This window comes from Chroicocephalus ridibundus, chromosome Z (assembly GCF_963924245.1).
Source record: "Chroicocephalus ridibundus chromosome Z, bChrRid1.1, whole genome shotgun sequence".
In the NCBI taxonomy this organism is placed as follows: domain Eukaryota; kingdom Metazoa; phylum Chordata; class Aves; order Charadriiformes; family Laridae; genus Chroicocephalus; species Chroicocephalus ridibundus.
This window is the reverse complement of record NC_086316.1, coordinates 5,357,940-5,373,182: the sequence shown is the minus strand read 5'-3', so window position 1 is coordinate 5,373,182 and position 15,243 is coordinate 5,357,940. Positions and strand designations below refer to the sequence as shown.

General features: G+C 42.6%; 1 protein-coding gene across 3 annotated transcripts in view; it reads left to right on the top strand.

Moving 5' to 3' along the window:
• Window positions 1–15,243, top strand: part of LOC134508228 (uncharacterized) — a 123,899-nt gene that overhangs the window by 97,055 nt on the left and 11,601 nt on the right. For 2 of the 3 annotated variants that reach the window (XM_063319506.1, XM_063319505.1), the window contains 3 exons: window positions 292–476; window positions 2,271–2,333; window positions 5,222–5,327. In XM_063319506.1, the coding sequence (XP_063175576.1) occupies window positions 292–476; window positions 2,271–2,333; window positions 5,222–5,327 (354 nt within the window). Of the gene's footprint in view, window positions 1–291; window positions 2,127–2,270; window positions 2,559–5,221; window positions 5,328–15,243 lie in introns of those variants that run through there. The other variant, XR_010069010.1, reaches the window with a different exon arrangement.

The window sequence follows — 15,243 nt, the reverse complement described above, 5'->3', positions numbered from 1 at the left end:
GAAGATACAAAAGGTCCCTTGAAGACCTTTGTCTGGGTGGGAAGAATGTGGGAAGAATCCTAAAGGATCCAACACCTCCACTGCAGACCTGACATCAATTTTAATTTCTTTAGCTGACTTCCACTTTGCTAGAATTAACTTCTTTCCAATTAGACTTGCCCTTAAAATAAAATGTCCTTTATCTTTGCTAATATTTGTAACGGAATCAAAATCCCCAAGGATAAAGATATTAGGATTCAGAGGCAAGTCTATACTCACTTTTGTATTTACTTTTCTATTACTTTTCTTTAGAATTAATACTCTCCTCAGCCTGGATTCACCCTTGGAAGTCCACAAGGACCAGCTACAAAGCAGTCCTCCCTCCCTCCCTCCTGCTCTCCCCACACATCCCTGTGCTGGGGGACAGCAATCTCCTCCTCATCACAGAGACACGTTCTGGATGCAGATTCAGAGCAAGCCTGTTCCTGAAGTTTCAGGTAGAAATTAAAGTAGTAGCTTCTTCTTACAAACTTAGAGGTTAGAGAGAAAAGGAAACCTTGCCCACATTTCCACTGTGACTTCTGAAAACTGTCTTTGTCCTGTCTTCAAGCCTGAAGAGCTGGTCAGACATTCGGACACAATGGCAGTGAAGACCACATTGCCCTGGTACTTCAGGCAGGACTGCTAAGACTTGACTATCAAAATAATTATACTTTCCTCCATCAAAGCACTTTTTCCATCAAAGGCATCTCCATTTCAGGAGTCCTTTTAAAGTGTTTTCCAGCTCCTATATGTAAAATGCAATTTATGTTCAAAATACTGTTGATGTATTTCATGAAGATTTGCTTCCACGAATCTCTTACCTCAAAGTCCCCAGTTATTACCAATATCACTGCTTCAGGTGGTATGCGCTGGGAGTGAAGTACCTAATCAGAGGATGGGCATTTATCAGTACAGCGAGGAGAGAAGGGATGGGTCTCAGGAGGCTGGGAATGTCCAGATATTCTGCAAAGTGAAATTGTCCATAATGTGTTTTAGGCTGTGGTCAAAGTGCAAGAAAGCACAAAACCAGGTGAAATTGCCAGTCTCTTTCCATGCCAAACTTATCTAGCAGTTGCATGACAGACCATCCTGGATGCTCTTCCAATCTAAAGTGTTTGTACATCAGTCCTGAAATCTGATGATGGGAACTCAAAGTTTGCACACACTTAAGTTGGGTCGTGTTTCTGTGTTTTGCCGTCTCGGAGGATGGGTAATATGGCAACACCCTTTCATTTCCCACGTGCAGGCAACGGCACTCTGCTGCTTGGCTGTCAAAGTGGGAGTAGCAGGAGACAGGAGTTTGCATGTTCAGGTCACTGTTGTGCTTGCTGCCGCCCAGGAAGACGAGCTGAAAAACCATGGCACTGTACTATACCTTGGTGGTGGCAGCAGCCGGATCAAGCTCAACGGAAAAAAGGAAAAAGTACAATGAAGGAACTGGCATGAAAACAGCGTTCTCCCGTTTCTTGGACATCAACCCCCAGTATATTATGGCGATTTTGCAAACAACTGCACACCCTCAGACAGAAAGGCCACGTGCCCTTTGTTTGAGGTGCTTTTCCATTCCTGTTTGTCTGAGCCCATGACAGACCTGGCAATGCCTCATTACACATCTGCCTGTTGAAGTAGTTAATGAGCAGGCATGTGGAAAAAAACACCACCAAAATGTCCAGGGGTTGTTAATCTCCAAGAGTAACATTGTCCATTTGAACAGTGGTGGCAAGAAAGACCTGCAGCCTGCTCCTGCAGCCTGGTCGTGTGAAATAGTCTGGGCTGTGCGTACCGCCCCATCATTTAACTGATGTTCAGCTGGAAGACGTGCAAGTTCCTCCATCCCCTGGTGGGACCCGAGGCACCGTTTCCAGAGCCCAGCCTCCTTTCCCACCCCATCCGGTCCCTCTCCTCTTGAGAGTAAGGAAACAGATACAGGGACTGGACTCCTACCACCATGCCCTGTGGATAATGATGCCCAGCGTTTAACCTGATTGCAGCCACACGCAGCAGGGGCTGGGGCGATGCTGCTTCGTGCGTGGCACCATGTGTGATGCTGGCAAGATCCAGGCCAGTGCGGGAAGGTGACTTGTTGCTTCTCTGTCATTGCCGAGGTGATTGTCATTAATTCTCTGCCCTTTGCCCCCTCTGTAGTGGCCATATTCACCAGGGACCCCCTTTAATGAGTAGCGCTTAATATGTGCACAGGCTGCTGTCATTCCCTCCTGCCTACCTGCTTTTTTTCTCCAATTTTTCAGCCAGCAGATCCTGGTGTGTCAAAGGAGTTTTCACGGGGAGCTGCACACCCCGGGGAAGGAAAGGTGATGTGCCATTTGTCTGAGGCAGCTTTTCCATGCCCAGGGCATTCCCGAACACGAATGGAGTTTTGGGACTTTAACAAAAGTCAGATAAAGGGGAAAGACGAAGGTGTGTAATGAATGAAACTATCGTCAAGCGTAACGCAAGCAGTTTCTTCATGTTGTCTGAGGTGATCCAGACTGACAAGTAAGCAATGCTCTCGTCAAGCACTTCAACAAAAAGGGATGCCGTCTGTGTGCAATGCACTGGAGCCACAGATGTTTAAATAAACTAAGGCATAATAGAAAGCTCTTGGCCAGCCCAGTGTATAAAATCAGTGAGTTTGCTTTTTCAATTAGCGTGATGAGAAGCGCTCCCTTCTCCCTTCTGCTACCCCAATTAAAAACTCTTTATATCTTTGGACCGTTGCCCTCGAAATGCTCTTGCACTAACTCAAGTGAAAAGTTTCACATTCCATTGATCGGGAATTTTAAAATAGGAAATACGGACAGTTCCTGTGCCACAATTAAGTTTTCCTCTGCTTGGTGATTTAAAATAGCTCTCACTGCCAATGGCCGCTCAAGGATTGTCCCCTGTACTCATAAAACACTCATTACGAAGGTTCCTGTGATTCTTTTGCCACTTCTGGTGGTTGCTGTATTGGAAAGAGACGAGAAATTAATTGTTAAGACAAAGGATCCAACTTTACATTTGTTTACAGCCCTTCTGGGAGGCGGCGATTCAGCCGTCACAGCTCCTGCACCGACAGTATTCAATCGGGAGCAGAAGCTCCTCTCACAGTGGCCACCAGGGCATCCCATGTCCTCCCGGGACAGACCCACACGGCATTTGGGAACACTCTGGGAGCCTTCCCATGCATAGGAGTAGCTTCTCGGGTTCTGGGATTTTTGCATTCCAATAGGAAAAAAAACCTGCATTTATAGAGAGGGGGAGAGTAGAAGGGAAGGGGAAAATCACTCAGTGACTGCTAGCAACCTGAGGTTAAAGCCCCTCCTGGACACATGCAGGACATTTAAAATTTAGGGAGGTGTAAGAAAGCAAATATTAATTCCTCCCTGTAAATTTTCAAAGCAGGGCTTAAGAGGGCTGGGTTTAAAATTCTTCTGATGTCTCTGCAGATCTGAGCCTCGGCTCCATGCTCCTTTTCTGTATTAAAATGAATGGCAGTGCATGAGGGGGAAAGATCCACACACCTTAACACAGCACACAATATACATGAACTCAGGGCAGTAGTTAAGTACTGCCATGTAGCTGAACACTTCTTTTAAAAGCAGCTTTTATGCTATAAAATCAGCAACAAAACATCTCTGGGTTCAATTGACCTCCACGCTTGAGTCTGAATATCCAAGACGTATGTCACCTCTTCTGCAGCTTTGATCTCATGTTAGAAAGAAAAATATAATAATTATCATGTTGTTCAACTCAGCTGACAGAGGATCTGATATTTTAGGAATGCTTTTGAGACGCCTAAGCTGAGAACAGAAGGATGCTGCATTCCTAATTAAGGTGCAGTTTGATCAGCGTGATGCTCCAGCTGAAAATAAAGCACCTAAAGATGATGAAGCTAATACCTCATGAAAGAACTGCTTGCACATAAGGTGAACGCTGAGTGACTGGCCAAATGCCTCCCTGACAGAGACAATATAATTACATTTCTTCACGATAACATCACCACTTGCAGGACTGTAGGGGTCTGTCAGTTCCCAATTTAAATCATGATTTTTGAGGTTGAAAATGTTGGTCCATCCCCAAACACAACAGGCACAGACATGACACAGCGTATGAAGTGCCAGCCAAGAGATACTTGCATTTTTTTTTTGACAAGTGAAAAATACTTTAATCCTTTGAAACATGATTGAACTTCAAACAAGATGCAGCATTGTCAGCCTTCAGTGCCCAAAAAAATGCTGCAGTATACTCTTCCCTCCCAAATTCAAGGCGTTAGGTCGTAACATTATCTATATATATACACATAGATATATACACAGACTTATAAACACATACACTTATACATATATATACACATATATATGTAAATGTGTGTGCATATATAAATACACGCACATAAAAGGAGCTCCTCATTTCTCCTCTTCATTTGTAAGCGATTATTAGGTACCTGCTTCTCAAGTGAAGGACCTTTTTTGTTCAGTTGTTCAGTCACTAGTCCAGGTAAATTTCTTTTTTTTCTTTATTTTTCAGTCTTCCTTTTTTTCAGTTTGGATTTGTTTGGGGTTGTTTGTTCTTTTCCCTGTTTGTTCGCTGTAGGGTTGGGGTTTTTTAACACAGTCTGAAATTTTTTAACTTTGAAAGATTGTTCCAGGCATCACATCACATTTGTAAAGACCTGAATGCTGAAAACAGAAGTTCAATGCAATGTAAACTCAGCAGATTATCATGTTTGGTTAAAAAAGAAATAAGCACTTCATTTCAGAGGAATGGGAAATAATTTCATTACCTTTCACAATTATTTTCAAGACTGCGTTAAAGCACAATTAAAAGAAACTGGCTGAAATCAAACCACTTTATTCTGAAAATGCTAGTAAGGGATATTTCAGCAAGATAAAAAAAAATCATTTTCCAGCTTCTTCCTAAAGTAGGCGTCCGGTGAGAACCTCCATTGCCTAGAGAAGTCTGTGTGACCAGGTGCATCGTGTGTAGCTGGTACAGGGCTGTTACAGCTGTTGCTTCTGGCACAGACCAACGGCTAGATGGAGACTGTCATTGGGATGGAGGAGCTCTATGTCTGGCCATGGTCTCACCTTGTCCACAAGTCACACACATTGGGTACAAATATTGCGTCTTACCCATAGATACATAGATAAATCTTGTTAATGTGAAATTTTTTTTTAAGGACCGTGTAAATTAAAGACGTGTTGATTTTTTCGTGTAGGGGACAGATGCCCAGGTTAGAATAAATTGTCTGCCAGCAACAGTCTCTCTGCGGCCCTGGAGTCCAGTGCCAGCCTCCCCTGATGGTGCTGCTGCTGCACCTCAAGGTAAAGGCTACCCCCAGTTAAAAGTCATCCCCTGGATCTCCCGCACTGCTCCTTGGTCTTACACGGTACATTTTCTAAAGTACAAATGATTTAAGGCTCTTGGAGCCACCACAAATTCGGCTAGCATATCTGTTCAGCGGATTTCTGTTGGTAGCAAACCCAAACGTGGAACTCGCTAGCAGCCAGCACTCGTAAGTGCTAACGTATGTTTTAACCTCAGCTTTAATGTTTGATGTAATTATTTAAAATGCTGCAATGTGAAATGAAATGAGATAGTGCTCCCTTTAATGTTCCTTTTAAAAGATAAGGGTGTTTCTTTTTTTCACTTAGAACTGGTGGGAAAATCTTGATTGAAAGGAAGTTCCAACAAAACCAAGGAAAAATATTAAAGCTTTGAGTGAATATTTTTGCCTGGCTTCAGACAAGCTCTGCTTTCATCACACAGGAGTGACTAAGAGAACCTGAGGTTTTTTTCCCTCAAACAAATTATCATCCTTACATATGCTCTGAAATGATCATCTTCTTTTAATTCAACACAAAAAAGGCATATTCATCTTTTAAGCAACGACGGGGACACCATTAAAACATAAATTTCAGCATGCACCTGGAGCTTTTATTTGTTCTAATCTGTATGACGTAGTTTCCCTCATTTCATAACAAAGTATTCACTTTGAATGGGGCTTTAGATGCTGTGTGTGTTGCTAAAGATAATGAACTAAACAAACCAACACGAAGTTGCCTACAAGGATCATGTGAAAATAAATACCATAGCAGTGAAACCTGCTTTGGAACTTGGCCGTTTATTTATCCACCTCCGGTTACCTTTATGCCATGATAGGCAGAAAGACAAATTACTTATCGAGGTTACAGTTGCAGTTGCCTGGCATAGGGAAAGCAAAACGAGGAGCACATTTTAATGTTTTCAACAAGAAAAAGACGCAAATTTTTTGTATGCCTCTGAAATAGTTTGGGCTTTTCTTCTGCCCGGTTTCTTTTACGTCTTCATGCTGCAATTCTGGTGCGAGTGATGGCAGCCACAAGTAACATAATCCTGGGCTTTTAAGAACCGAAGACCCATTATACAGTCAGTAAAGAGTCATACCGGTAATATTGGTCTGAGTCAACACAAACTGAATTGGACAGTCCAAATCCTCTGATCTGCTGCAGATCACCCGTTTTAAGATTCACGGACATCTTCCCACTAGAAGGTACCAAGAAATAAATTTCTGGTAGTGAAACTGTGCTCAGCAGCAGTGAGAAAACCTCGGCCTTGTTACCGGTGCTGGTACAATGCTGTGGGTAGATGGGCTTTGACATTTCTAAAGAAATGCCCTTTTCATGGGGCGCTCCTTCAAGAAGCATTGCCAGTGGGAATAAGAATGAATATACCTAAAATGAGGACCGTGCCCCCAAGACGTTATGCCTATCTGCCTGCTTTCTATCTATCTGACCCAAAATTAGGCCTCAAAAGGTATAGTATTTAATACAGATACCGGGTACAATGTACCTTCTCACAATTAGCAGAAAGTGCTGTTTTGTAATTAAAGGGTGAAGTGGGGCATGATGAGCATATGGAAAAGGAGACCCTTAATAAGTGATGGAGCCTTCAAAAGAAATTGCTAATTAGTATGCATTTGATGTGTACTATACCAATTTTAAGACTTTGCCTGGAATAAATTGCTGTGTTGGGTGTTTGGAGGAGTGGTGAGATTAGCATTTACAAAGGGGGCAATTTTCTGTCTTCTTGACTCTGTTAAATGGAAGAAATAACTTCCAAGACTGAGGCAGTGGTTAGCCCATCAATCACCCTCACAGCTGGAAACGGGGGATCCCAAATGCTGAGATGAGTTAATCTGTCAGTTAATAAGTTCTTAGTGGCACCATATGGCGCCAGGCCACTCCACACTGGGGCAAGGACAGCACTGTTTACACAGGCATGCTACTTTCTCAGGTACCTCCCCGCTGGCAGATCCCTTTGTTCTGGAGGATCAATTTACTTTGCACAGTAAATTGGCTGAATTGATCAGTTCAGAGCAAGTAATTGTTGACTAATCCCGGGGAATCATGCCCTGCCCATATGGGAGAGACAAAGGGTGCTGGCAGCGGGTGAGTTTCTTGCTCCGTCCTGGGGGCTGTTTTCTCCAGACATGATGGACGTTGATTAAAGCTGCCCGTAGGAGGATAAGCAGCCTGTATCGACTTTAAGTGACGGAGGTAATGGGAGGGCCGGCTTCCTTCAGTGAGGCTGCTTTAGGTGTCTCAGCCCGGCTGCTGTCGCTAATTGTCCTGGGGGAGGACAGCACGTGGCATTCGGTACCACCGGTTCGCATGCCGACCGGCCCTTCTTTAAAACCCGAACACCGAATCATAGGTGAGCAAACAAAAACAAAAAATAGAATCAGCTTGTTTAAAGACACACAAGCGGGGCAATTTACTGCAAGGCACAAACAGGCCATGCCTCTCAAACAGATAAGGGCTCACCCAGATGTGTCTCGGTGCCACAGAATACATAACTTCCTTGAAATTCCTCAATTTTGCAAGCATGTTTGAGGACATCGTTTCAAAACACAGTGATTATTTTTTAACTTACGTAATAAAACTCCAATCAGTCTGCCAATGTACAAAGTATCCCATTTAATCTTTTCTTTTTAATCCTGCTTCTTTTCTATAACCCATGCCTTTCTGATTAGTTTCCAACAGAAGCTGTAGATTCTTCTTTCGCTTCAAAAAAAAAAAGGAAAAATCTTTTCCTTAGCAAGTATAATAAATAGGATATCTCAAAATATCAGAATTATACACATTTAGAAACCGTGATGCAGCATTAAGAGCAGTTTCCCAAAGGTGGGATTGTAGCACTCATCAAATACAAACCCACATTTGCTAGAGGTTTTCCCTGTCTTGTCTCCATAGCAACTTTCTCATGTAGGTTGTGGGGACTTAACTTGTAAGTTGCTGTTTATTTCTGTCCCTTTGAAATCTGTGGACTGAACTTGATGGATAAGTATGACCTAGCATATATATGAAAAACGACTCTCTGAGATCTACTTCAAATCTGAACTGAAAGAGCTAGCTCATGGACAGTTGGCTTGTGAATTTAATTGGTTTGGAACTATAATGTACATTTATGGTATGTTGCCTTTGGATATTCGTCTCAGCATGCAGACGCAGTCATCGTTCTGATAGCCAAAGAACTGTAAAAGGTAAACATCCCTTCCCTCCCCCTTCCCTTTCCCCCTGCTCTCCCTTTCCCCTTCCCAAAAACCTGTCCATTCATTTTAACAAAGAAGTACTGGAAGGAGACTAGAGCTCTCAGGAGAGAGCTGAGAACTCTCCCAAACTTCAAACAAAGTTTGTCTTGTCTCTTTTCAGCGGTAGGTGAGAAGCAGAGTTTAGAAAACTGCTGTTCAGGAACCTTCTCAGATTAACTAGAAAGCATCAGGGACATACACCGTCAAAACCAATGGAGGAAGCAGTAAATCAGGGTACACAACTTCCATGTATAACTTCCATGTATAACTTCTTTGTATAACTTCCATTATACAAAAATAAGATGTGATTTTTTCAAGATGTAGAACAGATGAAGGCACAGTGGGTGAGCTCAGTTCATCCAGCAAAAGGGCACTTCTTCACCTGCATTTTACTTTCTCAGAAAGTAGAGTTTTGTGTGAAAAATACATGTGAAAAAGTGTAAATAACTGAATATGTCTCTTTCCTGCCTCTGCTGCCTTTAAAGAAAAGAACCTCAAAAGAACATTTTTAATTTTATGCATAAAAGGAGTAGAAAAGATTTCCTGTATATTAGCGATTGTGCTTTTAAATCCCGTAGTAGATTAGGTCATACATAGTGTAACTTAACTACAATAGAAAGTTTTGATTGCAGGGTCTGACTTTATGTTTAGATGTACGACAGAACTTCTGGGGGGAAAGACAAAAGGACTTTGTTGATATTAGTATTCGGAGCGGGTCTATTTTCAAAATGACAGGCAAAAATATATATTAACCAAGTTTTTTCTTTTTGATGGTTTCATATTTAAGAAAAATGACGTTGAAATACAAACCAGTCAAAATCCCTAAAGTAGGAACCACTAGCCTTTTTGTCAACAAAATCAAAATTCTGTTTCCCAAAAATAAAACATTCCAGCAGCATGTTCATAATGTGTAGGGTAATCTACACATGAAGTACATAATACATAAAGAGACAGGAGGGTTTAAACCAAGTTTCATTTCAAAGCAAGTATTTTTTGTAGCTCAGCTCTGCAAACCTCCAAAAGCCGGCTAATGGAACCACATTACATGTGTTTAATGCAGCTCTCTGCACCCAGCCTGCTTGCTGAGCTGCGTAGCACATACAATATATAACAGGGCAAGGCATTTCTAAACTCCAGGAGTTTACTGAATGCACTCCAAAAAGCCGCATTATTGTATCAGGGTAGAAGTGGTTGTTGATGCCTTCAGTTCAAATATAAAGATGGTGCAAATTCTAAATGCTGAAATCCAAGAGATTCCATGTTCTGGGCTGTGAGTGTTGATTTATTTTTTTTCTTTTCCTTTTTTTACTGACTTCAAATATTCCCGAGCATGGCAAAATGGCAGGATATTTGGAGACAACCTCATCACTGTTTGTTTGCGAGTTACCACTACAATTGTTCTCTCCCTGGATGACCCACAGAGAAGATGCCTGAAGTCACAAGTGCCACCTGACACTGAGGGCACAGACGGCTTCTTTTAGGGATCCTTGTCAGAATGATGGCAGCAGTAAATCGTAGTTACAATTAAAGCTTTATTTTTCTTAGCAGAATGATTAGTATAGCACAGAATTTATGATTAGAATGGCTCAGGATTTCTACAAGCAGAAGCAATGTAGTACAATTTATAAGCAGCATCGCACAGAGTTTATAATGAACATGATTTCATGGACGATGCTCCATGCCGTGACGCTCCCCTCCCCTGCGCCGGGCTGGCGGGTGCCGGGGACCGTCAAGGCCGGTGAGGAGGGCAGTAACGGGCCTGGCACCAGGAGCCTTGAGGGAGGGCAGGAAGAAGCTGTTTGGTTTGTCTGCTTGGTGCACGGGACCTTCAGGGCCTGATAAGGAGGGGAAGGGAACGAACGCGTGACCCACGCGGTCACAGAGGATGGCTGCTTCCCTCGTAGAACGGCGTGAGTCATGCTCACCACACCACCGGTGTCAGGAGCAGGGGGTGCCAGTCACAAGTAGCTGCCAGAATTTGCCCTTCCACTCATGCTTTGAGTGGAAGGTCTAGGATCTTCGAGATCCCAGAGACACCCAACACATCCTGGCTTGTGATCCAATCTTCCCCAGGAGCCCCTGTCAGAGCCAGGCTGTGCAGACATGAGGTACCGTGGACATCCTCTCCCAAGGAGTATAAAGGATTTATCCATGCTGTTCATCCTCAAAACCAAGCAGACACATCAGGTGCATGCTGTTCTGGGATCCAGTGCCTGAACATCACCCAGCTGGTCTAGTTTTAACCCCATTAGCTCTTCCCTCTCTTCCTGAGGAGCAGGAGACCACAGCAACTCCTCACCAAGCAGCATCTCCTCCACATCCCTGCAGCTGCTGGCACACGGGGCAGGACCTTGTGAAGGAGCTCCAGACGCAAGCTCAGAATTGCCCACCTGAATTTTGGCAGACAGCTTACCCAAATCATAAAGACTAAGTGACCCAATACTGAGAGATTTCAGCTTGAAAAAAGCAATTACATTATTGTCTCGAGGAAGAGTGAATCCTTGAATTGCCCTTCCTGAAAGTTTCAATAATTTCTTGCTTTATTAAAGTCCCCACATGAAAATGAGCTTGCAGAAAGTGCCTGACCTTACCCTTCGCCATCTTGCAAAGTCCACGATATCGACACTATGAAGGAACAAAGGGAACAGCAAACTTGGGTTGATTTGCTGTCTGTCTTTAGAAGGTATCTCAATGCCGGTTTCCTGTTCTGCCTGAATATGTTCTTTGGACATATTATAAAGGCAAAAGGTGAACTGCTTTTGGCATGTACACATAAAGAATCACAATTACTAGGACTAGGGGCGATCTCAAATAGCTCTTCTGAGATCTAAAAGATATGACTTGTACAAAGAACCAAAAAATATGAACATTTCTGCTTCTTCATTTGCTGAATATAATTCTACTCAAAGAAAAGAGTTTCTTTGAGTAAAATTCAGCTTTGAGAAATTCAGCTTCACAACTAAAGACACTGATGGAGCTTCAAATTCTTGGCTGCTATGGTAGGAAATGTTTTTCCATTTTTCCTCTGGGGGTAAGTCATCCAATTCCCGTATTTTTGAAGTCAGCTGGGTTTTCTCAGACCCTTTATAAATCAATCCTCCCATGTTCACATGCTCCTTACAGACAGTGTCTCACTGGCTGCTTATTGCAGACAATTAAACCAAACTTCTTTTATACTCATAGAAAGAGACCATAATCTAATAACTCCCCGTGTAACGAGGAGCAGCAGCAAAGGACAGAAATTGTGCAGGAATTAGAACGATTCTGCTCTTACAGTTACACTCGTGTAGCTGAGAGTGGAATTTGAGGTGCAGCAATGACTAAGAGCAACTAGAGAACTGCCCTACCCGCTTATGTCATGTCCCTTTTGGGGGTTTATGTCTGAATATTGAGTGCAGGTCTGGACAACCATAATTATGGTGCTATTCGAGGATATTTTACTGCTGTGTGTGATTGTGCATGCCTTCCTCTCATGAGCCCCCAGGCACGAACTGATGATCCCAGGTAAGAAAGTTGCTTCTCCAGTGGGGTTAGACCCAGTTTCCCTTGTGGAGATGAGAAAAATAAAAGATATCTTACCGTCTGCTGGGCTGCGAGGCACTGTCCAGTTTGCATAGTACATAGCAACAAGTGACCTGTTAAATGATGACAAATCCTTCAGCTCCTGGCTTTAGACCTCTGACCTCTTGACTCCCTGCCTGTATCCAGGGAGCAGTCTGCGGAGAAGAATGCAATAAACGGCTTGTAATCTAGTGGTCTCAAAAGAAATTACATCAAAACCAGCTGTTACACCACTAGTCGTTAAAGACTGACAACATGTTAACCGAAATAGGGCCTTTATATTGTGTGGGCTTTTGCAATCGCTGAAGGTCCGGGGCTGCTCCCCCCTCCCCCTCTTTAGGGAAACAGCAGTAAATGTCATCCCAAGTAAATATGTCCTATCATCCTTTAAATTATGAGTAAGATGTGTTTGATTGCAGTCTCTTCTCTCTCGTTTTAATTAACTGTGTCGGGCTGTGTTTCTCAGCTCTGAACTTTACAATGTGTTCCCAACATGTCGAGCACAGGGGTGACTCAGCACATAATTTCTGCATTTCCACTTGCCTCTGACTCATATTTATACTTTGTTTTGATTATAATTTAGAATTTCTCTCTCTGTGTCTTTCCTTTGGAAACGTTGCTTGCAGGTACACAGGATTTATGATGAAATAAAGTCTACATTTGCCTCACCGGTTTCAGTGCTGGCACCTGAAATGATTTGAGACACAAGTTAAAACAGACGGTGCCTGACAGTGGATGTCAAAATTTTACCATGGGATGCTTGAAATACAGACTACGTCTTTCTGTTCATCCATGCGGGCATCTAAAATACAGCAAACCAGCAAGCATCACTGGGGAGAAAAGCAAAAAATGGAGGAGCACTGTGGTGTTGGAGGATCTCACAGAAGCATGCATGCTGCTAAGCACCTCTTAGAGTCCTTCAAACCCAAAGCAGTTGTCTACCACATATTTGAACAATAGATGATAAGGATGAATAGATGAACATAGATGAAAAGGAGAATGCCTGAGAAGGAGGGTCATACCTTTCATGCCACCTGACCCTTCCTCATTTCAATGTTTTTCTTCAAATCTCCACTTGTGGCAATTCCCTCTATACAAACTCTACTCTGTAACCTAAAGGAAAAAAATTGATACTGGAAGTTCAGACAGTAACTTCAGTAAAGCCATAAATTTACCTCTGCTCTCTGTAAGAGGCAGTAATAACAATAAAAAAAAAAAAAAAGAAAAGAAAAAGAAAGTAGTATTTTAAATCACAGAGAATAATTATTTCCAAAAAGAGATTGTCTAAAAGTGTCAGTTAAGTCTCCTGCTGATGCTTGTGAAAAGTGGTAATAAGCTGAGGAAAGCTGGCAAAATGAGGCAGCTACAGCGAGTTAATGTGAAGCCAAATGATATTCCCAAAGCTCAGAAGGTACTGTAACTTTTCTATTGGTAGAGAAGAGGTGGAGAACAACATCTAAACTGGAGAAAATATATCTGTTAGTAGACATAGAGTCCTCCTTACTTAAGCCTACACTGTAGCTGTAGGTGCCTAGGACCTGGCTCTTTCCCTGTTGGCCTGACCACTTTTCCAAGACTTCTCAAGCTTAGCATACAGCAACATGCTCAGAAGAGCTTGTTCTGGAAGAACAGGACATACCTCTTGATATTAGTTATAATACAGGATTAAACGGATAACTGTTTAATCTAACTAGTTAGTACTCCAATAGAGTAGATGCTGGACCCTTCACCCAGAGAGTGCAGGTCTGGTTTTGGGACGATCTCAGCCCACACCCAAAGGGAGATTCTGGATCACCAGGTATGCTGGGTGAAACACCTTTTCCCTCAAACCAGGCCATTAAATTTCTGTAATTGAACAAGTGAGCAAAGAAGAGACAACTTGATGGCTTTATGGACGTGTTCTGGGGGTCGCTTCTTCGCAAGAAGAATGCCCTGGGACTCTGCTTCTTGTTTTCCTGACCTACGTCCTCTGCAGCCCAGCTCAGGGGCCTGGGGCCAGAGCCCTGCTACATCTCACCTGATAGTCACCTGTCCTTTTGTCCCCTTTCTTATCAGACCCAGGGTCTTGCTTTTCCAGGCCTTTGCTAGGGGCCTCCCTTAGGACAAGGAGATGGTGTGGAAGCTACCAATTTCTGTTATTGTTTCTACTGTTTCCCATCCTTAAAAATGTGGGAGACCTGATCCCAGGTCATTGGCGTTTCCTCATGTTTCTCCCAGTAGTCTAAATAGAGGCTGACGGCCAATTGAAGTCAACCCTGTTCCACACAATGTCTCGGTGTTTGGTTTGGAGCAATGGATCACCTCTGAGCCCACGCACTAAAATTTAGGCAAAGCAATGTGCCTGGTGCACAATGGAGAAACAGAAAAAAGCTGGACAAGAGAATAGAATTACATTTTAGGGTTTCAAAAGTGCACATTCTTTAGAGTAGTTTTACAGATCTGATTAGAAACAAAATGGTTTACGTACCCAAAATACATTTCTTTACACTTTCAACTCCATCAGACGTAGGACCTAACCGAGCTGTCTTCAAGAAGTACTGTTATTTTTGTACTACATTATATTTAAGATGATAGCTCACTCGGTATGTGCATATATAGACTAAAATTCTCTGCTTTTGACTGTTTCCTTTAATGATCCTGCAAGAAGAAAATGAAAGCTCATTCTTACCATGATGAGGCAGAATGCCTACCGAAAACTCACCTGGGAAAATAGTCTAAGGGTTCTTTGATTTTGAAACGATTTTCTGTTTGCATTGATCTTGGCCTTAAGTAAATTTACTTTGTAAGAAAATGGAAGAGAATATTTTTAGCTTCTTTAAGTATAAAGGAAAGAGATTTATCTGTACCAGCTAGAAGGAACATGTGGTTGCTGCTGGTTTGGAAAGTGACACCTTATGCAGTGGAGCAGTAGGAAGGCAAATTGACATAACGTACGTGGGTTATAAGTAGAAGAAGAGAAGGCAAGAAATGACAGCTCCTGTTCATTTCAGAGAAACACTAAGAGCAAAATGATGATTGTCCTGAGGCTTCCCTTTCTCTAGCTTTACATTTGCCTGCTTCTCCCATCCTTTCTTTTCTTCTCATATAGAAAAAGAGACTAAGAATTA